This window comes from Ranitomeya imitator, chromosome 6 (genome assembly GCF_032444005.1).
Source record: "Ranitomeya imitator isolate aRanImi1 chromosome 6, aRanImi1.pri, whole genome shotgun sequence".
In the NCBI taxonomy this organism is placed as follows: domain Eukaryota; kingdom Metazoa; phylum Chordata; class Amphibia; order Anura; family Dendrobatidae; genus Ranitomeya; species Ranitomeya imitator.
Window position 1 is genome coordinate 511,430,041 of NC_091287.1, and position 26,907 is coordinate 511,456,947.

Here is a 26,907-nt window from a genome sequence, read left to right on the forward strand (position 1 = left end):
GGTGCCGACAACTCGTTAAAATGCAGAAAAGATCATGGGTACAGTAAAATCCCTTTAAAGGGGGTCCGACTGCTCGATCTGACAGTGTAAACTAATCACGGAACATTGTAGATATTACAGCACCTATAAAAATCCCACCGTTCGTGCTCTAATCGCTGCCTCCGTTCTGCAGAAATGGATATTTAATCAAATATGCTAATTAGGGTGCACACTGACAGTGCTCGCTAGCCTGGAGTGAGCACTGACTGCAGAGAAAGCCTAGGTAGGCCAATCAGGTGAGTCACCAGTAATGTAGGCGGGAACATGCAAAACCAGTGGGCGGAGCAGTGCACTGAGCCTCTTGGCCACACCAAGGGTGCAGCAACTACTCTAATTCGCACGTTTCATTACATTTCAGTTTCTGGAAAACGGAGGCTGCGATTAGAGCACCAACGGTGAGATTTTATAGGGCCCGTAGTAGCTACAAGGCTATGTGCTTAGTCTATATTGTCAGTTTGGGATGACGGACTCCCTTTAATTTTGCACACTGACCGATGCTGTACTATCAGGCCTCATTTAGGCATCCGATTTTCTCGCACGAGTGCTACCCGTGTGATTTTTACCCTGAACTGAGCGGTCTGCAGACAATATCTGATTTTGATCCGAGGGTTGGATCAAAATCTGCAATGCAAGTCAATGGGGAAAAAAAAAAAATCTGACTGCACTTGGATGACATTCAAGTGCGTTTCGATTTTCAAGGACTGTCGGAATGAAGAAGTTATTATTTTTTTTAATTTCTTCATGTGCGAGAAAAAAATTGGATGGCATTTATATCACACTGATCAAATTCTGATCAGTATAAATCGGTCCAATTTTCTTGTACGTGAAAAAAATCAGATATCTGAATGAGGCCTAATGAGGAGCTGAAAGAAAAAGTAACTTTTTTTTTTTTTTTTTAGAAAAAAAGCATCCTTGTTTTTCAACCCCTGTAACCTTGTACACAGCCTCTAAACACGGACAATAAACTATGAAAACACTGCTACAGAAATGATTGAAAGTATGCACAAAAACAGCTAAGGCCCGGATGCTTCCACACCTGATGCCCAGACAGACTATGCTTGTGCCATACAGGATGTCTAATGTTTGTGTGTCTGGGTTCGGACCCCCATGGTCTGGTGGTAACGTCATTCATATAGATACAGGAGTTATGATGAAGCTCAGATAGCGGTAGTCTAATGAACCCAATAACATGATCAGGATAGATGTCTATCACCGTTCTCGGACAACAAGCACAGATTTTGACACACAAAAAGTACAATAAAAAAGTTCCATTTGTTAAAAAGTAACTAAACGTTATTTTTTTCTATAATTATCCTCAATGCATTGCAAAGTTATGCATTTAATTGCCTTACTATGCTTCCTTCTCTCTCACTTACTATGCTGCAGTGCTGTCCAGTTCATGCTCCTTTAGAAGCTGCTTTCAATTGCTGCTCAGCTAAATCAGTATACTACATTCAAACTACCGGTGTATGGGACTTTTCCTATCTGAGCCTCACTGCTCCCCTGCTGTACTCAAATAGGGAAACTTCCATACTCTAATTGAACACAGGTCAAAATCATCATTCTTTAAACACTTTTTTCCATTTTTTTTTATTTTTAGGCATGTTTATGCTCGCACCAAATTCATTATGACTTTTGTACCATTTGTATGTTTGGGGTTTCAGTCCCCATCACCTTTTAGGCTTGCTCAGCAATATGGCCTTGGTATTGATTATATAAACGATGGTTAATTTGAGCCTTTTACAGCCTATTGAAAGGAAAAACAGAGCAAAAAGAGGAGAACTTATCAAGACTGATGTTTTGTACACCAGTCTTCATCCAGGGGTAGATGGAGTAAGATACCACTTAATAGAAAACGATCACCATTTTTTTTTTCATGTGTGACCAAAGATTATCACCTTAGTTAATAAAGGGGTATATAACCTCGGTGACTCCCCCTGTATACTCCCCAAAAACCTTTATAAATTCCCCCATGCTTTATGTAAAGCGTGTCGGTCCAGTCTAATAGGCGTCCTTTTTGTGGTCTCTATCCCTCCTCCCGGCTGCTAATCGACGACCTAATGCGGACTGTCGTGCATGAAGCCTCCTGCGTCAACCACATAGTCGGGTAAAATCTCACGCCTGCACAGAGTCATCGCCGGCTCACAACCGCGCTCTTAAAAAGTGCGCTTGTTTTAGACTCTGCCCGCAGTGGGGCAATGCAAATTGCACAGGCGCGAGCTTTCGCCCGGCTACGTAGATAACACATTTTGCGTCATCCACGTCAATCAGAGTAGGAGGACGACGATCAGCCCCCCTCTAGAAAAGCAAGCCAAAAAGATTCAGAACATTTTTAACATAAGTTTTCTGGCTTAAAAGGCTGGATGAATTCCCCCAAAACATTGTGCGCCTTTTTCATGAATGTGGACCAAAGTCCGCCACCACAAAAAGGTAGAAAAGACAAAGAAGAAAAAAAATGTATAAAGGGCTCAAATGATCAATCAGGGTCATAGCTTACAGATCTTGCTGAGCAGCAGTTGAAAGCAGCTTCTAAAGAAGCATAAATGAGACGTTGAAACAGCACTTTAGCAAGGTATTTGGCAGAGAAAGAAGGAAAATAAGATCATGAAGTACACAATATATAACATTGCAATGCCTGGAGGATCAATAAATTAAGAAATAAAGTTTAGTTACTCTTTGCATACATTTTTGACTCTTGGCATAACATATTTGCTCTGAATACTGACTTTAATTTATAGGTCATTTGCAATGGAAGAATTTTTTGACCCTTAAACTCCTCACCTTCTCATAGCCTCAGGTGCTTCATTCTACAAGTCCTTTACTTGAGAAGGTTGTGAATAGAAATAATGAAAACCAATCATCAGCGGAGGGAAAACAACTCAAACTTTTCATTGCTTCATTGATTCTATCACTGAAAAATGAGAGCTGGCAGCTGCAATGTTCCGGTCAAACAATTGCATTTGTATAGACCTCCACGATAAGTTGAGTATCAGATGCATGTGATGTATATGATTATATTCCCAAGGTACACTACTGCACAACTGTCCTCCCTAACAAGTCTTTGATTATTGGGGTATTCCCACCCTGGAATATTGGGGGATCCTCTAGCACACGCCACCCACTGGGACTCTCGCCAATCTGGAGGATGGAGTCCCGTCAGCATTTCTTCTTCACTCGTCAATGTTAAGGAGACTAGGCCTATACCGCAGGTCCCTGTTGGACCCGCATTGCCTTTAACTGGGTAATTTGGACTTCCCCCAGTAATTGGGGGCACGCTGATCAGTAAGAGGTGGTGCACGGTATGGATATTACATCTATGGTAGGAAAAACACTCTAAAATGAAATAGGAGGGAGATATAAATGCCTCAATATAAATGTAACATGGGTAACGTTCACTTAAAGGGGGTATCCAGGATTTAAGCAAAAAAAAAAAAAATCGTCAGCACTAATAGACAAGTAGTTGGTACGCACCTGTCTTTTGGTGCCAGACGCCGTTCTCCGCCGGCACAGAGCGGTCACAGACTTGTGCTGATATCAAGTCAACAAAGCAAAGGTTTCTCTTCCTGTTGGCGGGGCTACTGGTGTCATGCTGATTGACACTTCCTAATTGGGGGAAGCCAGCTGTCAATCAGCATGACACCAGTAGGCCCGCCCTGTCAACAGGAGGAGAATATGCTGCTCTACTGACAGGGAGCAGCTGAATCTCCGGCAGGAGCGGTCAATGACCGGCGCCGGGTGGAACAGGAAGGTAGTTGCCTCTGTTACCAACTACCTGCCTGTTAGTGCTTAGACAATATTAAAATTATTATTTTTTTTTTTTATAGTCCTGGACATCTCCTTTTTTTTCAGCGTTTTTTTAATGCAAATTTCAACTGCGTTTCACGGTACAAACAAAGTCTATGAGATTTCAGTAAGCTTGTTTTTCTTGCCTCTCAGCATTTTGTGCCTTTGCTTGTTTTTTTTTGCAGAATAAAGCATGTCACTTCTTTCAGCGTTTTATCAGCATTTTTTTTTATCCATCGAAAGCAGGGCAAGTTTTGCTGCAAAAATAAAAACACCGAAAAAACACCTAGGGTGAACATAGCCTTACAGGGACTTTGTCAGTAGGATCAACCCTCCTAAAGGTTCATATGGGAGTGCAGATCATAGGAAGCGAAATAAAAAGATACCTTGATATCAGCAACCCGATGTTTTATTCCAGAGAAATCCACGTTTTTCTTGTATGTCAATGAGCCCTTAAGATCTACGGGCCAAACACTGATCATGTGAGACATGTAGATAAGGAGAGAGGACTGTCAGTCATTACATGTCTCTCTTGGGTAACGCCCACTTTCATTTAAAATAATCTCCGGAGGCAGATTCTCTGGCATTCTCCGGCCCATTGATCTTGACAGCTCAATCACATATTAAAATTCCCATATTATGAAAAATGTGGATTTCCCTGGAATAAGACATCGGATCGCAGATATCAAGGCATTGTTTTATTCAGCTTTAGTGACGAGCGAATATTCTCGTTACTTGAGATTTCTCGAGCATGCTTGGGTGTACTCTGAGTATTTTTTAGTGCTCAGAGGTTTAGTTTTTATTGCCGCAGCTGGATGATTTACATCTGACAGCCAGCATAAGTACATGTGGGGGTTGCCTGGTTGTTAGGGAACCCCCACATGTAATCAAGCTGGCTATCAGATGTAAATCATTCAGCTACGGAAAGAAAAACAATCTCCGAGCACTAAAAAAAATACTCGGAGGTCACCCGAGCGTGCTTGGGAAATCTCGAGTAACAAGTATATTCACTCAAGATGAATGAAACTTGGCACTCAATTTTTGAGAAGAAAAGCTTCTTAGTTTATTGATGCATCCAGACAAACAAAACCGCTAAACGTTTTCGGTCCACACCGGACCTTCGTCAGAGCGTTTCTTAGACATTGACTGGATGAGGAAGCTAATGAGCCTGAATGAGCGTCAGCCAGAGCACGGGATATAGGAGCTGCAGTCTGCTGCAGGATCACAAAGGAAGGTGAAGCGCCAGAGGAGAGGCACAAAGCCTGGAGGGAGTAACGGCGCTGGATCCTGAGCGCTAGTAGTGCAGAGCAGAGGAGAGTGACACTGCAGACTGCAGCTCCTATATCCCGTGCTCTGGCTGACGCTCATTCAGGCTCATTAGCTTCCTCATCCAGTCAATGTCTAAGAAACGCTCTGACGAAGGTCCGGTGTGGACCGAAAACGTTTAGCGGTTTTGTTTGTCTAGATGCATCAATAAACTAAGAAGCTTTTCTTCTCAAAAATTGAGTGCCAAGTTTCATTCATCTTTAATATACGGGGTGGACACCCTACTTGAGCACCGCCAACCCTCATATCTACTGAGTGCCGTGTTTCCTTACCGTAAGTATATTCACTCATCACTATTCAGCTTTCTATGACCTACATGTCCATATAGATGGCTTAGAAGGCTTGATCCTACTGACAGATTCCCTTTAAGATATCCAAAACACAGAGTAAAGTCAGACAAATCTGCTAATATGTGTGTAGGCTAGAGATGAGAAAACTGAATCGCAGTACCCCGAGCCCCTTTACCCGCCTCCTTCCTGCCAGCTTCACCATCTCCTCCTCTGATTAGCCAGCCTGACACAATATAATCGTCGTAGAGTGACAATGTCGCACCAGGCCGGCTAATCAGAAGAGTAGTCAGGAATGCCCGCAGGATGAAGCGGCTCACAGGATCCATCAGGCTGCCATGGATGAGGCCACTGTGAATCGATCTGTTCATCTCCAGTATAGAGTCTTCCTCACTCTTCACTGACAGATGACTTGTAAAGTTGAGGAGCTTTCCTCAGGATAGCGCACCAATATCAAATCGGTGGGGTCAGGTACTCAGCGCCCCATCGATCTCCCCATTAATAGTTGGGAGTCTCCCACTCAGAACTCATCTGTGCGGTGGAACAAGAGGAGCGGAGAGCGTATCTGACTCTGGAGGACTTGGCATGTTTACGTATTACACAGGCAACTTCTAGATTTGAAGGTGAATTGCGCAATGCTTCATTTTACCTCTGGGGGCAGTGCAGATGATCGTTCATCAAATTTTTATTGTTGAACTGGACACACAATGTAATAGTGGCGACAAAACGGAATAATAATTTTTTAATATCTCTCCGTTGCAGAGCTATTAGCAATCAAAGTATCTGGCGCCTAATGAGCTAACTTTTGTTAGGACCAGGTGAGTGTTATCAGATGCTTTTCTGGGGGCGTTTACTTATTCCCCTGTATAATGTTATCCAATCATAAGCAGGCAGCACTGTAGAAAGTTGAACACGCCCCACCATAGATTAAACCATGTTTCTCAGTGTGTGAGATGTAATGACACCTATGTCTGCTGTGTGATCAGGGCTGTCATTACATCTCACAAAGGAGCAGTCTATTCTGGGATACTCCTGTGTAAGATGTAATGACACCCTGCTAAGATCTCACTGCAGAGCAAGTGCAAGTTACTGTGATCACAGCAGACTCACTACTGACCCATCTCCAGACAGGCAGTGTAGAGGAGGTGCAGTACAGCAGCGATGACAATGCTATGGGAGGAGGAGAGCGGATAGAAGAGATGAAAATATGACACAACTAAACTCAGCTGTGCTGCTCCACCCACCATAGATACTTTATCTGAAAGATGCGAGTCATCTGTTTTCTTCTCTCAGCACTTTCTAATCATACAGGAGGTTAGACCAGGAGATCAGAGCTGTCTGTCACACACCTCATATGTTGAGAAACCTGCTCTAAGCTATTAAGAAGCGAGTTCTTGTTTCCCTTGAGTGTTACTTCCTGATTATGATAGGTCATCATCATACAGGGAGAAAAAGTACACACCCCCAATGAAAACTATCTGATAACACCTACATGGACTTATCAAAAGTTAAACGTTATTAAGTGCCAAATACTTTCATTGCTAATATCTCCACATCGGAGAGGCAATACTAAAAAAAAACAAAAAAAAAACAAAAACAAAACAAAAGTAAAACATTTTATTCTGCCCTGCAGCTAATATTACATCGTGTGTCCAGTTCAAAATGAAAAATTTGGTGAAAGGTCCTCTTTAAAGGGGTTGTCCAATTTATGTGAAGTCCTGCAGTGAGGAACTGCACCCTTTGTTACAACACCGAGACCTCCCCCATGTTACACTGTGCAGATCAGCTGCAGACGTCACGGCCAGGTATACCCCATGAGGTGTGCAATCAATCACTGACCTCACTCATCTGTTTTTTGTTTTGCACTGGGTTCAATGTGTAGTAAAGATGACCTGTCAACGTAATTCTCACAGATCAATAGGACGGTGATATCAAACTTTTAAAAGGTTTTTCTTCCATGTAAAATGGTGAAAAAAAAAAAAATAGTCTTGTGTGCGAATTTTCTGAGTTAACTTTTCCTTTTTCCACTGGAGCCACGTGCTTGGTGATTCAACGTTTTTATTGGCACCATTGGATTTTCACAGATGTGCATCAGCAGGTCTCCGTCTGCCATTGGCACCCCAAATCGTGTCGGGGGGGGAGGGGAAGGTCATCCTAAGCGGCAAGTCACGTTGATCACCACTGCAGACCAACAGTGGCATTTAAGGGGTTAACAGCAGCAATCGGTGCCATTACGATTGCAGGCTCCATAACATGCGGTAGGCTGAGCCTGTTCTACACAGCCGCATCTGGCATGTGACGTACATTCACCTATCTGAAGGGGCTACAGAATGGTTCCTCCACAGATTACGGGAGATCTCTGGGAGGCTGAGCATTGGGAGACCTTGTGGCGAGCATATTCTTGGGGACCCTTCTAATAAAAGAAAAAAAAATTTGGATTTCCTGCCCGTATGAAAAAGAATAGATCTAAATGAGAATGTGTGATCGTAATTAGGACCAGTGCCCACATGGGAGAAGTCATAGATGAAGGGCAGAAAACATCTGAGACTCCTACACGAGCTCAACCAGAGCGGGGCGATAATGTACCTTCTAATAGTTGTCCTAAGAAATGAAGATAACTGTTAATATATTCTGCACTCCTCAGTAATGGCAGCATCTTACCACATGTGTAGCTTTCATCGTGTTACCATCAAATCTGCACAAAGTTGTGCTGTCCTCCAGAGCCATGTCGCACTCTTCCAGCTCCTGAGCGTTACACGGAGGCTTCTCTCGCTCCGGGTCTGGATTCTGACAAAGAAACGCAAGAAATTACCAAGATGTAAATTCAGAATATTTGCATCTATTACCACAAGATTAACTCACACAGAGATCTGAGCAATTTACTAACAAGGAAATGGAGCATAACACCGGGGGCCACCGAAATCAACCAGATGTCAATGTAACCCAAGCAATTGCCAGCAAGGTCGCCTCCAGAGGCCATCACCAGTACACAACCGATGGCCCGATGAACGATCACTCATCGCCGTCCCAAAATACCTCCCAAACTTCCTCAGCAAATATTGGAATTGTTCAGCTGATGATGACATCAGTAAAAAAAACTTGCTTTATGCCACAACTTTATGCATTCAAGTACATGCCGGTGTTTTGTACGCCATCTGTACACACAAGCACCACTAAACTGCACGAGTGCCTACTGGAATTTATCTTGGAGTCCATAATGGTAAGTCATGTAGAGGGAAAGGGTTAAAGTGGTTGTTCGGTCTTTGGCTACAAGTCTGCAGTCACTCCACATGACTGCAGACTTGTGAATCCTTACAGTGTGCTCACTGCACGCGGTGAGGATTTTCCAGGGCCGGGTCCAAAAGTGAGCTGTCATGTGATGACAAGTATGTGATTTCCATACTGTCGGCCACATTCAGACTAGACGTGTCCGCATGTGTGCAAATCACATACATGGGGTCAGGGCCGGCGTCAGCACCCGGCGCACCTGGGCAAATGCCGGGGCACTAGAGAGAGAGGGGGGGGGCCCACTCACGCTGTCATAGATACAGCTGGGAGAGCAGAGCAGGAGAACATGCTCTCTCCGCCCACAAAGTCACTGCTGGCTGCGTTCTCTTAACCCCTATGTGCCAGCTCTGACTCAAGCATCTTCTCACTCAGTCAGTGCAGCCAGGCAGGCACACATAGGGATTAAGAGAAGGCAGCCAGTGTGACATTGTTTGTGGGCGGAGAGAGTACGTTCTCCTGCTCTGATCTCCACCCCTGGCTGGCTGCAGTGCTGCTGAACTTATGAGGCAGATTCCGGAGGAGCTCCTACCAGTGCCTGAGTGAGTGGCGTTGCTATATACTACATGGGCAGCTGGGCTGCTATATACTACGTGGGCTGGGCTGCTATATACTACGTGGGCTGGGCTGCTATATACCATGTGGGCTGCTATATACTACATGGGCTGCGCTGCTATATACTACGTGGGATGCTATATACTACGTGGGCTGGGCTGCTATATACTACGTGGGCTGTGCTATATACTACATGGGCTGCTATATACTGTTGTGGGTTCTGTTTTTGGGCTCCCTCTGGTGGTTACTGATGGTACTGGGTGACTTGTGTTCTCTGCGGTCTCTGGTGTCCACCTGTTCCATCAGGTTATGGGAGTTTCCTATTTAACCTGGCTTTTTTGTCATTTCCTCGCCGGCTATCAATGTAATCAGCGTGTCTTTTTACCTCTGCTCCCTGCGTCTGTTATCTTCAGGACAAGCTAAGTTTTGATTTTCCTGTTCCACGTTTTGCTTAATTTTTGTCTTAGTCCAGCTTGCAGATATGTGATTCCTTGCTGCTGGTTGCTCTAGTGGGCTGAAATTACTCCTCATGTTCCATGAGTTGGCACATGAGTTCAAGTAATTTCAGGATGGTTTTTTGAAGGGTTTTTCGCTGACCGCGCAGTTCACTTTTGTATCCTCTGCTATCTAGCTTTAGCGGGCCTCATTTTTGCTGATTCTATTTTCATAACTACGTATGTGCTTTCCTCTCATTTCACCGTTATTACATGTGGGGGGCTGCTATTTCTGTGGGGTGTTTCTCTGGAGGCAAGTGAGGTCTGTGTTTCTTCTTATAGGGAAAGTTAATCCTTCGGCTGGCGCGAGACGTCTAGGAATCATCGTAGGCACGTTTCCCGGCTACTGCTAGTTGTGTGTTTAGGTTCAGGATCGCGGTCAGCTCAGGTTCCATCACCCTAGAGCTTGTTTTGTTTTGTGCTTGTCCTTTTGTGATCCCCTGCCATTGGGATCATGACAATATACTACATGGGCTGCTATATACTATGTGGGCTGGGCTGCTATATACTACGTGGGCTGCTATATACTACATGGGCTGCTATATACTACGTGGGCTGTGTTATATACTACGTGGGCAGTGTTATATACTACGTTGGCAGTGTTATATACTACGTGGGCTGCTATATACTACGTGGGCAGTGCTGTATACTACTATGTGGGCAGTGCTGTATACTACTGTGTGGCTGTTCTATATACTACTATGTGGGCAGTGCTGTATACTACTATGTGGGCAGTGCTGTATACTACTGTGTGGGCTCTGCTATATACTACTGTGTGGGCTGTGCTATATACTATTGTGTGGGCTGTGCTATATACTACTGTGTGGGCTGTGCTATATACTACTGTGTGGGCTGTGCTATATACTACTGTGTGGGCTGTGCTATATACTACTGTGTGGGCAGTGCTGTATACTACTATGTGGGCTGTGCTGTATTATACATGGCTGTTCTATAAACTACGTGGGCCGTGTTATATACTATGTGGCTGTGCTATATACTATATGGGCTGTTATATGATACGTGGGCTGTGCTATATACTACGTGGCTGTGTTATATGCTACGTGGGCTGTTATATACTACATGGCTGTGTTATATACTATGTGGGCTGTGTTATACACTACATGGCTGTGTTTATATGTTGTTATACACTACATGGCTGTGTTTGAAAACCAGGGATTCAAGCTTCAGGAGGCTAATTTGCATATTCCAGGTGCCTTCTGGGAGAAGCGAAGTCTCCCTAAGCTAGAAGATCGTTGGGTACAGCCGGGACCAGCTGCTTCGAAAGCATCACCAAACCAGGGATTCAAGCTTCAGGAGGCTAATTTGCATATTCCAGGTGCCTTCTGGGAGAAGCGAAGTCTCCCTAAGCTAGAAGATCGTTGGGTACAGCCGGGACCAGCTGCTTCGAAAGCATCACCAAACCAGGGATTCAAGCTTCAGGAGGCTAATTTGCATATTCCAGGTGCCTTCTGGGAGAAGCGAAGTCTCCCTAAGCTAGAAGATCGTTGGGTACAGCCGGGACCAGCTGCTTCGAAAGCATCACCAAACCAGGGATTCAAGCTTCAGGAGGCTAATTTGCATATTCCAGGTGCCTTCTGGGAGAAGCGAAGTCTCCCTAAGCTAGAAGATCGTTGGGTACAGCCGGGACCAGCTGCTTCGAAAGCATCACCAAACCAGGGATTCAAGCTTCAGGAGGCTAATTTGCATATTCCAGGTGCCTTCTGGGAGAAGCGAAGTCTCCCTAAGCTAGAAGATCGTTGGGTACAGCCGGGACCAGCTGCTTCGAAAGCATCACCAAACCAGGGATTCAAGCTTCAGGAGGCTAATTTGCATATTCCAGGTGCCTTCTGGGAGAAGCGAAGTCTCCCTAAGCTAGAAGATCGTTGGGTACAGCCGGGACCAGCTGCTTCGAAAGCATCACCAAACCAGGGATTCAAGCTTCAGGAGGCTAATTTGCATATTCCAGGTGCCTTCTGGGAGAAGCGAAGTCTCCCTAAGCTAGAAGATCGTTGGGTACAGCCGGGACCAGCTGCTTCGAAAGCATCACCAAACCGCGCGCCGTAATTTTTGCCTGTAGGACATTATTGCAAGAGAGCTTGGCTGAGTAGATTACACAAGAAGGAAAACACACAGCAAGTCAGCAGGATCTAGGAGCAACATGGCAGATGTGACAACCTACATGGTGAGCTGCAGCATGTGCTACATGTTCACAGATCGACCAGAAGAAGAATCCAATTTCACCTGTCAGAAGTGTAGACTAGTGGCCCTTTTAGAAGAAAAGGTGCGGGGTCTGGAAGAAAGAATAGCAACTTTGAAACTCATCAAAGAGAATGAAGACTTTCTAGACAGAACAGAAGCATCTCTACTGGTCACAGAAGGTGCAAAAAGTGTCAGAGAACCTCCAAAAGCAGATGAGTGGAAGCATGTGACCAAAAGAAGCAAGAAGACCATGGAGAAATCACCAACCACACAACTGAAGAACCGATATCAAATCTTTGTAGAGGATGAAGATGGCACACCTAAGAATGAAGCAATACCAGCAAGCAAAAAAGAAAAGGGCACACAGCAACAAGTGACAGCAAAAAGTACAGCCAAGAAGCAACGAAGAGTGGTGGTGGTGGGAGACTCACTACTGAGAGGCACCGAAGCAGCCATCTGCAGACCGGACATAACTGCAAGAGAAGTATGCTGCCTTCCAGGTGCGATGATCAAGGATGTGACCGATAGGATACCAAAGCTCTTCAGCTCCAAGGACGTCCACCCATTTCTTCTGATACATGTTGGCACCAATGACACGGCAAGGAAGGACCTACCGACAATCTGCAAGGACTTTGAAGAGTTGGGGAAGAAAGTAAAGGAACTGGATGCACAGGTAGTTTTTTCTTCTATCCTTCCAGTAGACGGGCATGGCACCAGGAGATGGAACAGGATCCTTGATGCAAACAACTGGCTAAGACGATGGTGCAGACAACAAGGATTTGGATTCCTGGACCACGGTGTGAATTACTGGTATGATGGACTCCTCGCCAGAGACGGACTACACCTCAACAAACCTGGGAAACACACATTCGCCAGAAGACTCGCTACACTCATCAGGAGGGCGTTAAACTAGAAGAAGAGGGGACGGGAAGAAAAACATTAGACTCGAACAAAGACGACCCAGGAAAACATACTCAGAAGGGAGGTAAGAACATTTCTAAAACAATCCACAGTGAGGAGATTGGAACAAAACAAAATCCTCTAAACTGCATGCTCGCAAACGCCAGAAGCCTGACAAACAAGATGGAAGAACTAGAAGCAGAAATATCTACAGGTAACTTTGACATAGTGGGAATAACCGAGACATGGTTAGATGAAAGCTATGACTGGGCAGTTAACTTACAGGGTTACAGTCTGTTTAGAAAGGATCGTAAAAATCGGAGAGGAGGAGGGGTTTGTCTCTATGTAAAGTCTTGTCTAAAGTCCACTTTAAGGGAGGATATTAGCGAAGGGAATGAGGATGTCGAGTCCATATGGGTTGAAATTCATGGAGGGAAAAATGGTAACAAAATTCTCATTGGGGTCTGTTACAAACCCCCAAATATAACAGAAAGCATGGAAAGTCTACTTCTAAAGCAGATAGATGAAGCTGCAACCCATAATGAGGTCCTGGTTATGGGGGACTTTAACTACCCGGATATTAACTGGGAAACAGAAACCTGTGAAACCCATAAAGGCAACAGGTTTCTGCTAATAACCAAGAAAAATTATCTTTCACAATTGGTGCAGAATCCAACCAGAGGAGCAGCACTTTTAGACCTAATACTATCTAATAGACCTGACAGAATAACAAATCTGCAGGTGGTTGGGCATTTAGGAAATAGCGACCACAATATTGTGCAGTTTCACCTGTCTTTCACTAGGGGGACTTGTCAGGGAGTCACAAAAACATTGAACTTTAGGAAGGCAAAGTTTGACCAGCTTAGAGATGCTCTTAATCTGGTAGACTGGGACAATATCCTCAGAAATAAGAATACAGATAATAAATGGGAAATGTTTAAGAACATCCTAAATAGGCAGTGTAAGCGGTTTATACCTTGTGGGAATAAAAGGACTAGAAATAGGAAAAACCCAATGTGGCTAAACAAAGAAGTAAGACAGGCAATTAACAGTAAAAAGAAAGCATTTGCACTACTAAAGCAGGATGGCACCATTGAAGCTCTAAAAAACTATAGGGAGAAAAATACTTTATCTAAAAAACTAATTAAAGCTGCCAAAAAGGAAACAGAGAAGCACATTGCTAAGGAGAGTAAAACTAATCCCAAACTGTTCTTCAACTATATCAATAGTAAAAGAATAAAAACTGAATATGTAGGCCCCTTAAAAAATAGTGAGGAAAGAATGGTTGTAGATGACGAGGAAAAAGCTAACATATTAAACACCTTCTTCTCCACGGTATTCACGGTGGAAAATGAAATGCTAGGTGAAATCCCAAGAAACAATGAAAACCCTATATTAAGGGTCACCAATCTAACCCAAGAAGAGGTGCGAAACCGGCTAAATAAGATTAAAATAGATAAATCTCCGGGTCCGGATGGCATACACCCACGAGTACTAAGAGAACTAAGTAATGTAATAGATAAACCATTATTTCTTATTTTTAGTGACTCTATAGCGACAGGGTCTGTTCCGCAGGACTGGCGCATAGCAAATGTGGTGCCAATATTCAAAAAGGGCTCTAAAAGTGAACCTGGAAATTATAGGCCAGTAAGTCTAACCTCTATTGTTGGTAAAATATTTGAAGGGTTTCTGAGGGATGTTATTCTGGATTATCTCAATGAGAATAACTGTTTAACTCCATATCAGCATGGGTTTATGAGAAATCACTCCTGTCAAACCAATCTAATCAGTTTTTATGAAGAGGTAAGCTATAGACTGGACCACGGTGAGTCATTGGACGTGGTATATCTCGATTTTTCCAAAGCGTTTGATACCGTGCCGCACAAGAGGTTGGTACACAAAATGAGAATGCTTGGTCTGGGGGAAAATGTGTGTAAATGGGTTAGTAACTGGCTTAGTGATAGAAAGCAGAGGGTGGTTATAAATGGTATAGTCTCTAACTGGGTCGCTGTGACCAGTGGGGTACCGCAGGGGTCAGTATTGGGACCTGTTCTCTTCAACATATTCATTAATGATCTGGTAGAAGGTTTACACAGTAAAATATCGATATTTGCAGATGATACAAAACTATGTAAAGCAGTTAATACAAGAGAAGATAGTATTCTGCTACAGATGGATCTGGATAAGTTGGAAACTTGGGCTGAAAGGTGGCAGATGAGGTTTAACAATGATAAATGTAAGGTTATACACATGGGAAGAGGGAATCAATATCACCATTACACACTGAACGGGAAACCACTGGGTAAATCTGACAGGGAGAAGGACTTGGGGATCCTAGTTAATGATAAACTTACCTGGAGCAGCCAGTGCCAGGCAGCAGCTGCCAAGGCAAACAGGATCATGGGGTGCATTAAAAGAGGTCTGGATACACATGATGAGAGCATTATACTGCCTCTGTACAAATCCCTAGTTAGACCGCACATGGAGTACTGTGTCCAGTTTTGGGCACCGGTGCTCAGGAAGGATATAATGGAACTAGAGAGAGTACAAAGGAGGGCAACAAAATTAATAAAGGGGATGGGAGAACTACAATACCCAGATAGATTAGCGAAATTAGGATTATTTAGTCTAGAAAAAAGACGACTGAGGGGCGATCTAATAACCATGTATAAGTATATAAGGGGACAATACAAATATCTCGCTGAGGATCTGTTTATACCAAGGAAGGTGACGGGCACAAGGGGGCATTCTTTGCGTCTGGAGGAGAGAAGGTTTTTCCACCAACATAGAAGAGGATTCTTTACTGTTAGGGCAGTGAGAATCTGGAATTGCTTGCCTGAGGAGGTGGTGATGGCGAACTCAGTCGAGGGGTTCAAGAGAGGCCTGGATGTCTTCCTGGAGCAGAACAATATTGAATCATACAATTATTAGGTTCTGTAGAAGGACGTAGATCTGGGTATTTATTATGATGGAATATAGGCTGAACTGGATGGACAAATGTCTTTTTTCGGCCTTACTTACTATGTTACTATGTTACTATGTTACTATGTTATATGCGATCATGAATCGTGGTATGTGTTAAAGGGGGGGGGCCCACTGAGACTCTTACGCTCGGGGTCCCCAAAAACCTGGAGCCGGCCCTGCATGGGGTCCTGTGTTGTGAATTCTGTGGCTGAGTTCACTTCTGTGGTCACAAGTGGTATTGCAGTCTCTGGGCTTCCTCCCTCAGGTGTTTTGGTGAGCTCGTTGGCTGCCTTGCTATTTAGCTCCACCTGAGTCTGTCTTCCTTGCTCCTTGTCAATGTTCCAGTGTTGGATCTGAGCTACTGCATCTTTCCTTGGGCCTGCTGCTCTGCTAGATAAGTGCTTCTAGTTTGTTTTCTGTTTTTTCTGTCCAGCTTGTTATTATCTTTTGCTGGAAGCTCTGAGAAGCAAAGGGGTGCACCGCCGTGCTGTTAGTTCGGCACGGTGGGTCTTTTTTGCCCCTTTGCGTGGTTTTCGTTTTAGGGTTTTTTGTAGACTGCATAGTTCTCTTTGCTATCCTCGCTCTGTCTAGAATATCGGGCCTCACTTTGCTGAATCTATTTCATTCCTACGTTTGTCTTTTCATCTTGCTAACAGTCATTATATGTGGGGGCTGCCTATTCCTTTGGGGTATTTCTCTGAGGTAAGTCAGGCTTGTATTTCTATCTTCAGGCTAGTCAGCTCCTCAGGCAGTGCCGAGTTGCATAGGTAGTTGATAGGCGCAATCCACTGCTGCTTCCAGTTGTGTGAGGACAGTTCAGGTACTGCAGTCTACAGAGATTCCACGTCTCAGAGCTCGTCCTATTGTTTTGGGTTTTTGCCAGATCTCTGTATGTGCGCTGATTACTGCACGCTGTGTTGCCTGATTGCCAGCCATAACAGTACAAGGAGCCCATTCAATGATTTCCAATAGAGGGAAAAAAGAAATCCTGACATTTTTTTTTCTTAGCTCTGTCTTCAGTCTTTTTTTTTCCCCTAGACATTAGAGTGCTTCAGGACACAGCTGTGGACATGGATATTCAGGCTCTGTGCTCCTCAATGGATAATCTCGTTGTAAATGTACAAAAGATTCAAGATACTATTGATCAGAAATCGATGCTAGAACCAAGAATTCCGATTCCCGATTTGTTTTTTGGTGACAGAACTAAGTTCCTGAGCTTCAGAAATAATTGTAAGCTATTTTTGGCCTTGAAACCTAATTCTTCTGGTAATCCTATTCAACAGGTTTTGATTATTATTTCTTTTTTGCGCGGCGACCCACAGGACTGGGCGTTTTCTCTTGCACCAGGAGATTCTGCATTGAGTAATGTTGATGCATTTTTCCAGGCGCTGGGATTGCTTTACGATGAGCCTAATTCAGTGGATCAAGCTGAGAAAAATCTGCTGGCTTTATGCCAGGGTCAGGATGATGTAGAAGTATATTGTCAGAAATTTAGAAAATGGTCAGTACTCACTCTGTGGAATGAATCTGCACTAGCGGCTTTGTTCAGAAAGGGTCTCTCTGAAGCTCTTAAGGATGTAATGGTGGGATTTCCTATGCCTGCTGGTTTGAATGAGTCTATGTCCTTGGCCATTCAGATCGGTCGTCGCTTGCGCGAGCGTAAATCTGTGCACCATCTGGCGGTATTGTCTGAGAGTAAGCCTGAGCCTATGCAGTGCAACAGGACTATGACTAAAGTAGAACGGCACGAACACAGACGTCTGAACAGACTGTGTTTCTATTGTGGTGATTCTACTCATGCTATTTCTAATTGTCCTAAACGCACTAGGCGGTTCGATAGCTCTGCCGTTATTGGTACTGTACAGTCCAAATTCCTTTTGTCCATTACCTTAATGTGCTCTTTGTCATCATATTCTGTCATGGCGTTTGTGGATTCATGCGCTGCCCTGAATCTGATGGATTTGGATTATGCTAAACGTTGTGGATTTTTCTTGGAGCCTTTGCGGTGTCCTATTCCGTTGAGAGGAATTTATGCTACACCTCTGGCCAAGAATAAGCCTCAGTACTGGGCCCAGCTGACCATGTGCATGGCTCCTGCACATCAGGAAGTTATTCGCTTTTTGGTACTGCATAATTTGCATGATGTGGTCGTGTTGGGGTTGCCATGGCTACAAACCCATAATCCAGTATTGGATTGGAACTCTATGTCGGTAACCAGCTGGGGTTGTCAGGGAGTACATGGTGATGTTCCATTTTTGTCTATTTCGTCATCCATTCCTTCTGACATCCCAGAGTTCTTGTCGGACTTTCAGGATGTATTTGAAGAGTCCAAGTCTGATGCCCTTCCTCCGCATAGGAATTGTGATTGTGCTATCGATTTGATTCCTGGTAGTAAATTCCCTAAGGGTCGTTTATTTAATTTGTCCGTACCTGAACACACCGCTATGCGCAGTTATGTGAAGGAGTCCCTGGAGAAGGGACATATTCGCCCATCGTCATCACCACTGGGAGCAGGGTTCTTTTTTGTAGCCAAGAAGGATGGTTCGCTAAGACCGTGTATTGATTACCGCCTTCTTAATAAGATCACTGTTAAGTTTCAGTACCCCTTGCCATTGATTTCTGACTTGTTTGCTCGGATTAAGGGGGCTAGTTGGTTTACTAAGATTGATCTTCGTGGTGCGTATAATCTGGTGAGAATCAGGCAGGGAGATGAATGGAAAACGGCATTTAATACGCCCGAGGGTCATTTTGAGTATCTAGTGATGCCGTTCGGACTTGCCAATGCTCCATCTGTTTTTCAGTCTTTTATGCATGACATTTTCCGTGAGTATCTGGATAAATTCTTGATTGTTTACTTGGATGACATTTTGATCTTCTCAGATGATTGGGAGTCTCATGTAAAGCAAGTCAGAATGGTTTTCCAGGTACTGCGTGCTAATTCCTTGTTCGTGAAGGGATCAAAGTGTCTCTTCGGTGTGCAGAAAGTTTCATTTTTGGGGTTCATCTTTTCCCCTTCTACTATCGAGATGGATCCGGTTAAGGTTCAGGCCATCCAGGATTGGACTCAGCCGACATCTCTAAAAAGTTTGCAGAAATTCCTGGGCTTTGCTAATTTTTATCGTCGCTTCATCTGTAATTTTTCTAGCATTGCCAGACCATTGACCGATTTGACCAAGAAGGGTGCTGATTTGGTTAATTGGTCTTCTGCTGCCGTGGAAGCTTTTCAGGAGTTGAAGCGTCGTTTTTGCTGTGCCCCTGTGTTGTGTCAACCTGATGTTTCTCTTCCGTTCCAGGTCGAGGTTGATGCTTCTGAGATTGGTGCAGGGGCGGTTTTGTCACAGAGAGGTTCTGGTTGCTCAGTGTTCAAACCATGTGCTTTCTTTTCCAGGAAATTTTCTGCTGCTGAGCGTAATTATGATGTGGGCAACCGAGAGTTGCTGGCCATGAAGTGGGCATTCGAGGAGTGGCGTCATTGGCTTGAGGGTGCTAAGCATCGCGTGGTGGTTTTGACTGATCATAAGAACCTTACTTATCTTGAGTCTGCCAAGCGCTTGAATCCTAGACAGGCCCGTTGGTCGTTATTTTTTGCTCGTTTTGATTTTGTGATTTCATACCTTCCGGGCTCTAAAAATGTGAAGGCGGATGCTCTGTCTAGGAGTTTTGTGCCCGACTCTCCGGGGTTATCTGAGCCGGCGAGTATCCTCAAGGAAGGAGTCATTGTGTCTGCCATCTCCCCTGATTTGCGGAGAGTGTTGCAGAAATTTCAGGCTAATAAACCTGATCGTTGTCCGGCCGAGAAACTGTTCGTCCCTGATAGGTGGACTAGTAAAGTTATCTCTGAACTTCATTGTTCGGTGCTGGCCGGTCATCCAGGAATCTTTGGTACCAGGGAGTTGGTTGCTAGATCCTTCTGGTGGCCATCTCTGTCGCGGGATGTGCGTGCTTTTGTGCAGTCCTGTGGAATTTGTGCTAGGGCTAAGCCCTGCTGTTCACGTGCCAGTGGGTTGCTTTTGCCCTTGCCGGTCCCGAAGAGGCCTTGGACACATATTTCGATGGATTTCATTTCTGACCTTCCCGTTTCTCAAAAGATGTCTGTCATTTGGGTGGTCTGTGATCGCTTTTCTAAAATGGTCCATCTGGTGCCCTTGGTTAAATTGCCTTCCTCCTCTGATTTGGTGCCTTTGTTCTTCCAGCATGTGGTTCGTTTACATGGCATTCCTGAGAATATTGTTTCTGACAGAGGTTCCCAGTTTGTCTCGAGGTTCTGGCGAGCCTTTTGTGGTAGGATGGGCATTGACCTATCTTTTTCCTCGGCCTTCCATCCTCAGACTAATGGCCAGACCGAACGAACCAATCAGACCTTGGAAACATATCTGAGATGTTTTGTTTCCGCTGACCAGGATGATTGGGTGTCATTTTTGCCGTTGGCTGAGTTCGCCCTTAATAATCGGGCCAGCTCGGCTACCTTGGTCTCTCCATTTTTCTGCAATTCTGGGTTCCATCCTCGTTTCTCTTCAGGACAGGTTGAGTCTTCGGACTGTCCTGGTGTGGATTATGTGGTGGACAGGTTGCAGCAGATCTGGACTCAGGTAGTGGACAATTTGACCTTGTCCCAGGAGAAGGCTCAGCTTTTCGCTAATCGCAGACGCCGTGTGGGACCCCGACTTCGTGTTGGGGATCTGGTTTGGTTATCTTCTCGTCATATACCTATGAAGGTTTCCTCTCCTAAATTTAAACCTCGTTTTATTGGTCCGTATAGGATTTCTGAGATTCTCAATCCGGTGTCTTTTCGTCTGACCCTCCCAGACTCCTTTTCCATACATAATGTATTCCATAGGTCGTTGTTGAGGAGATACGTGGCACCTATGGTTCCATCTGTGGAGCCTCCTGCCCCTGTTTTGGTGGAGGGGGAATTGGAGTATATTGTGGAGAAGATTTTGGATTCTCGTGTCTCTAGACGGAAACTCCAGTATCTGGTCAAATGGAAGGGTTATGCTCAGGAAGATAATTCCTGGGTTTTTGCCTCTGATGTCCATGCCCCAGATCTTGTTCGTGCCTTTCATGTGGCTCATCCTGGTCGGCCTGGGGGTTCTGGTGAGGGTTCGGTGACCCCTCCTCAAGGGGGGGGTACTGTTGTGAATTCTGTGGCTGAGTTCACTTCTGTGGTCACAAGTGGTATTGCAGTCTCTGGGCTTCCTCCCTCAGGTGTTTTGGTGAGCTCGTTGGCTGCCTTGCTATTTAGCTCCACCTGAGTCTGTCTTCCTTGCTCCTTGTCAATGTTCCAGTGTTGGATCTGAGCTACTGCATCTTTCCTTGGGCCTGCTGCTCTGCTAGATAAGTGCTTCTAGTTTGTTTTCTGTTTTTTCTGTCCAGCTTGTTATTATCTTTTGCTGGAAGCTCTGAGAAGCAAAGGGGTGCACCGCCGTGCTGTTAGTTCGGCACGGTGGGTCTTTTTTGCCCCTTTGCGTGGTTTTCGTTTTAGGGTTTTTTGTAGACTGCATAGTTCTCTTTGCTATCCTCGCTCTGTCTAGAATATCGGGCCTCACTTTGCTGAATCTATTTCATTCCTACGTTTGTCTTTTCATCTTGCTAACAGTCATTATATGTGGGGGGCTGCCTATTCCTTTGGGGTATTTCTCTGAGGTAAGTCAGGCTTGTATTTCTATCTTCAGGCTAGTCAGCTCCTCAGGCAGTGCCGAGTTGCATAGGTAGTTGATAGGCGCAATCCACTGCTGCTTATAGTTGTGTGAGGATAGATCAGGTACTGCAGTCTACAGAGATTCCACGTCTCAGAGCTCGTCCTATTGTTTTTGGTTATTGCCAGATCTCTGTATGTGCGCTGATTACTGCACGCTGTGTTGCCTGATTGCCAGCCATAACAGTCCTGGCACTGCAGACTCCTGACAGTCTACAGTGAGTGTGATGTGAGGATTCACAAGTCTGACTCGTAGCCTAAGGCCAGACAATCCCATAAACAGAGATGGGCTTAGTATGGAGTCTTTTAAGCCATGCACCATAGGGAAAACTATGCAGATTATCTTTCTCTGAGAATGAAAGAAAGTATCTTGCAAGTCACTGTCTCACCAGCCTTGCAACATGACCAAAGATGAATGGCACCAAATACAAAAGGAACAGCATCCAGTCCGGGTGATGAAAACAATCAATACCTTTAGGGTATGTTCACACGTTCAGGATTTCCATCCTTTTTTTTTCAGGACTGTTTTTTTAAAAAACTGCAGCTCTTGGCAGAAAACGCAGGTCCTTTTTTTGGTCCTTTTTTGATGCGTTTTTTGATCCTTTTTTTTTATGCAGTTTTCTAACCCTAACCCTACCCCTAACCCTACCCCTACTGAAAAAAAAAAAAAAAAAATCTTAATTTTTTTTATTGTCCCTACCAATGGGGGTGACAAAGTGGGGGGGGTGTCATTTACTATTTTTTTATTTTGATCACTGAGATAGGTTATATCTCAGTGATCAAAATGCACTTTGGAGCGAATCTGCCGGCCGGCAGATTCGGCGGGCGCACTGCGCATGCGCCCGCCATTTTGCAAGATGGCGGCGCCCAGGGAGAAGACGGCCGGACGGACACCGGGTAAGTATAAGGGGGGGAGATTAGGGCACGGGGGGGGGGGGGCATCGGAGCACTGGGGGGGGCATCGGAGCACGGGGGGGGGGGGCATCGGAGCACGGGGGGCGGGATCGGAGCACGGGGGGGCAGCCACACTCCGCCCACGCACTTCCGCCCGCTCCCCCGCACTTCCTGCTGCAGCGGTTCTGCACATCAAATCGCAGTAAAACCCGCAGATATATTTTTGATCTGCGGGTTTTACTGCGGTTTTGACCTCACAATGGAGGTCTATGGGTGCAGAACCGCTGCGGTTCAGGAAAAAGAAGTGACATGCTCCTTCTTTTTTGCCGCAGCTATTCTGCGCGGCTTTTTAAACGAAATTCCGAATCATGTGCACAGCAGTGACTGTTTTCCATAGGGTTACATTGTTATGTACCCTGCATGGAAAACAGCTGCGGAACCGCAGCGGCAAAACCGCTGCGGTTCCGCAGTAAAAAACGCACTGTGTGAACATGGCCTTATTCTGCCATGATGCAACGTTTCGACCCAAAAGGTCTTTGTTAAGCATCAAAGATGAATGGCAAGCCAGAAACTCAACAACAGACTGTTTCAGGGCCAAATCAGAGCACTCAGTATTGAGATTTCTTGTCCCCTCCCCTCCTCCATGGATCATATAGAAATACTGTATGTATGTATGTATGTATGTATGTATGTATGACCAGGCAGGGTGCTTGCTGTGTGCTCTGCCCCATCACTAAGAGGATAATAAAGGGAGACGGAGCAGAACCTCATAATAAGTCGATAGGGTCTGTTGTGCGAGTGATTCATCAGTGCTGCTCTTCTTTTAGAAATGGAAAAAGTATATTCGATGATCAAAATTTAAGAAGTGGTTTCCTTACCAATTCCTCAGACGTGAGGTGCATCAGTTGTTCAGCGATTGCAGCACATTGTGCCGGATCTGCGACAAATTCTCCTTGTTTATCGCCGACAATGACTTCTGGCCACATACAGCCCTCGTCTCTCTTCATCAATGTGACTTCCACACTGCGAAGACAAAAAAGTACATAGTGATGACTGGCTGAACACCAAGAGACAATAAAAATATTAATATTACATGTTATCTATTCACTATGTATCTGAAGGGAGAAGAGATGGCCCGGGAATTAAAGGGAACCTGTCACCCCGTTTTTTCAAGAGGAGCTAAAAATAGCGTTAAATAGGGGCAGAGCTGGGCTTTACATTAGTGTATTTTGGAGCCTTTATTCCCCACCTATGCTGCCGAAATACCTTTGTAAAGCCGCCGTTTTGGGGTGTCACTCACGCTGGTCAGGTCATATGGGCGTGGTGACAGCGCTGTTTCTCCCCCAGATCTCCGTTGGTGGCGTAGTGGTGTGCGCATGTCCAACTGGCGAATCCACTGCGCAGCTTGAAGGAAAATAGCGCGATCTGCGCTATTCAGCCGTTTATCGGTGGGCGTGGCCATCTTTGTGAGGCCGCGCGTGCGCAGATGGTTCTTCTCGGCTTCCCGGGGCTTCAGGAAAATGGCCGCGGGATGCCGCGCGTGCGCACATGGAGATCTCGGCGGCCATTTTCCTGAAGCCGAGTTCGCATCTGGAGCTGGCCTGGGAAGAAAAAAAAAGGGCTGGCCTGGGAAGAAAAAAAAGAGCTGGCCTGGGAAGAAAAAAAGAGCTGGCCTGGGGATAAAAAAGAGCTGGCCTGGGAAGAAAAAAAAGGAGCTGGCCTGGGAGGAAAAAAAAGAGCTGGCCTGGGAGGAAAACAAGAGCTGGCCTGGGAGGAAAAAAAGAGCTGGCCTGGGAGGAAAAAAAGAGCCGGCCTGGGAAGGAAAAAAAAAAAGCTGGCCTGGTAAGAAAAAAAAGAGCTGGCCTGGGAAGAAAAAAAAGAGCTGGCCTGGGAAGAAAAAAAAAGAGCTGGCCTGGGAAGAAAAAAAAGAGCTGGCCTGGGAAGAAAAAAAAAGAGCTGGCTTGGGAAGAAAAAAAGAGCTGGCCTGGGAAGAAAAAAAAAGGGCTGGCCTGGGAAGAAAAAAAAGAGCTGGCCTGGGAAGAAAAAAAAGAGCTGGCCTGGGAGGAAAAAAAAAGGGCTGGCCTGAGAAGAAAAAAAGAGCTGGCCCAGGAAGAAAAAAAGAGCTGGCCTGGGAAGAAAAAAAGAGCTGGCCTGGGAAGAAAAAAAAAGGGCTGGCCTGGGAAGAAAAAAAGAGCTGGCCCAGGAAGAAAAAAAGAGCTGGCCTGGGAAGAAAAAAAGAGCTGGCCTTGGAAGAAAAAAAAGGGCTGGCCCAGGAAGAAAAAAAGAGCTGGCCTGGGAAGAAAAAAAGAGCTGGCCTGGGAAGAAAAAAAGAGCTGGCCTGGGAAGAAAAAAATAGCTGGCCCAGGAAGAAAAACAGAGCTGGCCCAGGAAGAAAAGAGATGGTCCGGGAAGAAGGCATACATATGGAATTCAGTGGAATTCATTTAGCTTTGCCTAGAAATTTGTCTACATTTTTACTGGTATGGGGGGAATGTACTCAGACCCGCGTTGCTTATACCAGCCGCTGTTCAGCACACTCTGGAAAGAGCAAAAAGTGGCACATTTATTACGGAGGCATAAACTACCCAATACACTTGTTGCATCTTTGCTTTTACATACGCTGAAAACACAAAACTACATCTGCACTAAGTGGGCATAAAGTATACAAGTTTCTGCGGTGAATTATATCATATGTGTTTGGAAGAGGCGGCCCCATCTGTAAAATGGCCAGAGTAGTCTAAAAACCTAAAAGGAGGCAAATACGGTATGTAACTTGGAAAAGGCTCGTATAAGGTGCCAGTCACACAGATACGTGTTGTGCACCATGTTAGCTTACAGACTATTGGTCACTGCAATACTATTAGGTCAGACGAGCTGCCTCGTACTATGCAAGTGCACCCCACAAAAACAGACACCCCAATTCCTCTCATCAGCATTAAAGCTACCAAACCTACAGGGCCCTGTGTGACAAAGTGAATGCCCCCTAAACCTAATAACTGGTTGAGCCACCTTTAACCCCTTCATGACCTTGGGATTTCTCGTTTTTCCGTGTTCGTTTTTCGCTCCCCTCTTTCCCAGAGCCATAACTTTTTTATTTTTCCGTCAATTTGGCCATGTGAGGGCTTATTTTTTGCGGGACAAGTTGTACTTTTGAACGTCATCATTGGTTTTAGCATGTCGTGAAAAGAAAATGGGAAAAAAATTCCAAGTGCGGTGAAATTGCAAAAAAAGTGCAGTCCCACACTTGTTTTTTGTTTGGATTTTTTGTTAGGTTCACTAAATGCTAAAACTGACCTGCCATTATGATTCTCCAGGTCAGTATGAGTTCATAGACACCTAACATGTCTAGGTTGTTTTTTACCTAAGTGGTGAAAAAAAATTCCAAACTTTGCTAAGAAAAAAAAAAAAAAAAAAAAATTGCGCCATTTTCCGATACTCGTCTCCATTTTTCATGATCTGGGGTCGGTTGAGGGCTTTTTTTTGCGTGCCGAGATGATGTTTTTAATGATAGCATTTTGGTGCAAATACGTTCTTTTGATCGCCCGTTATTGCATTTTAATGCAATGTCGCGGCGACCAAAAAAAACGAAATTCTGGCGTTTCAAATTTTTTTATCGCTACGCCGTTTAGCGATCAGGTTAATGCTTTTTTTTTAATTGATAGATCGGGCGATTCTGAACGCGGTGATACCAAATATGTGTAGATTTGATTTTTTTTTATTTTTTTTATTGATTTATTTTGATTGGGGCGAAAGGGGGGTGATTTAAACTTTTATATTTTTTTTATTTTTTTCACATTTTTTTAAAACTTTTTTTTTTTTTTACTTTTGCCATGCTTCAATAGCCTCCATGGGAGGCTAGAAGCAGGCACAACTCGATCGGCTCTGCTACATAGCAGCGATCTGCTGTTCGCTGCTATGTAGCAGAAAATCAGGTGTGCTGTGAGCGCCAACCACAGGGTCTCAAGGACCTCTATGGTTACAATGTGACGGGGGTCGGCGATGCCATCATTTCCGGCTGCCCGGCCGGATGCGGAAGTTAAATGCCGCTGTCTGCGTTTGACAGCGGCATTTAACTAGTTAATAGGTGCGGGCAGATCGCGATTCTGCCCGCGCCTATTACGGGCACATGTCAGCTGTTCAAAACAGCTGACATGTCCCGGCTTTGATGCAGGCTCACCGCCGGAGCCCGCATCAAAGCGGGGCTTCTGACCTCAGACGTACTATCCCGTCCGAGGTCAGAAAGGGGTTAAGCAGCAAAGCTGCAATCAAGCATTTGTGATAACTGGCAATGAGTCTTTTACAACGCTCTGGAGGAATTTTGGCCACTCATCTTTTAAGAATTGCTGTAACAGCCACATTGGAGGGTCTCCGAGTATAAACCGTCTTTTTAAACGTCATGCCACATCTCAAATCGGATTAAGATCAGAACCTTGACTAGGCCACTCCAATGTCTTAATTTTGTTTTTCTTAAGCCATTCAGAGGTGA

At 44.9% G+C, this 26,907-nt stretch overlaps 1 protein-coding gene across 1 annotated transcript in view; it reads right to left on the minus strand.

The window, feature by feature from the left end:
- Positions 1-26,907, minus strand: part of NUDCD1 (NudC domain containing 1) — a 165,933-nt gene that overhangs the window by 20,432 nt on the left and 118,594 nt on the right. The window contains exons 7-8 of the mRNA XM_069731786.1: positions 23,300-23,444; positions 8,097-8,222 (exon numbers count right to left, since the gene is read on the minus strand). Of these exons, the coding sequence (XP_069587887.1) occupies positions 8,097-8,222; positions 23,300-23,444 (271 nt within the window). The remainder of the gene's footprint in view (positions 1-8,096; positions 8,223-23,299; positions 23,445-26,907) is intronic.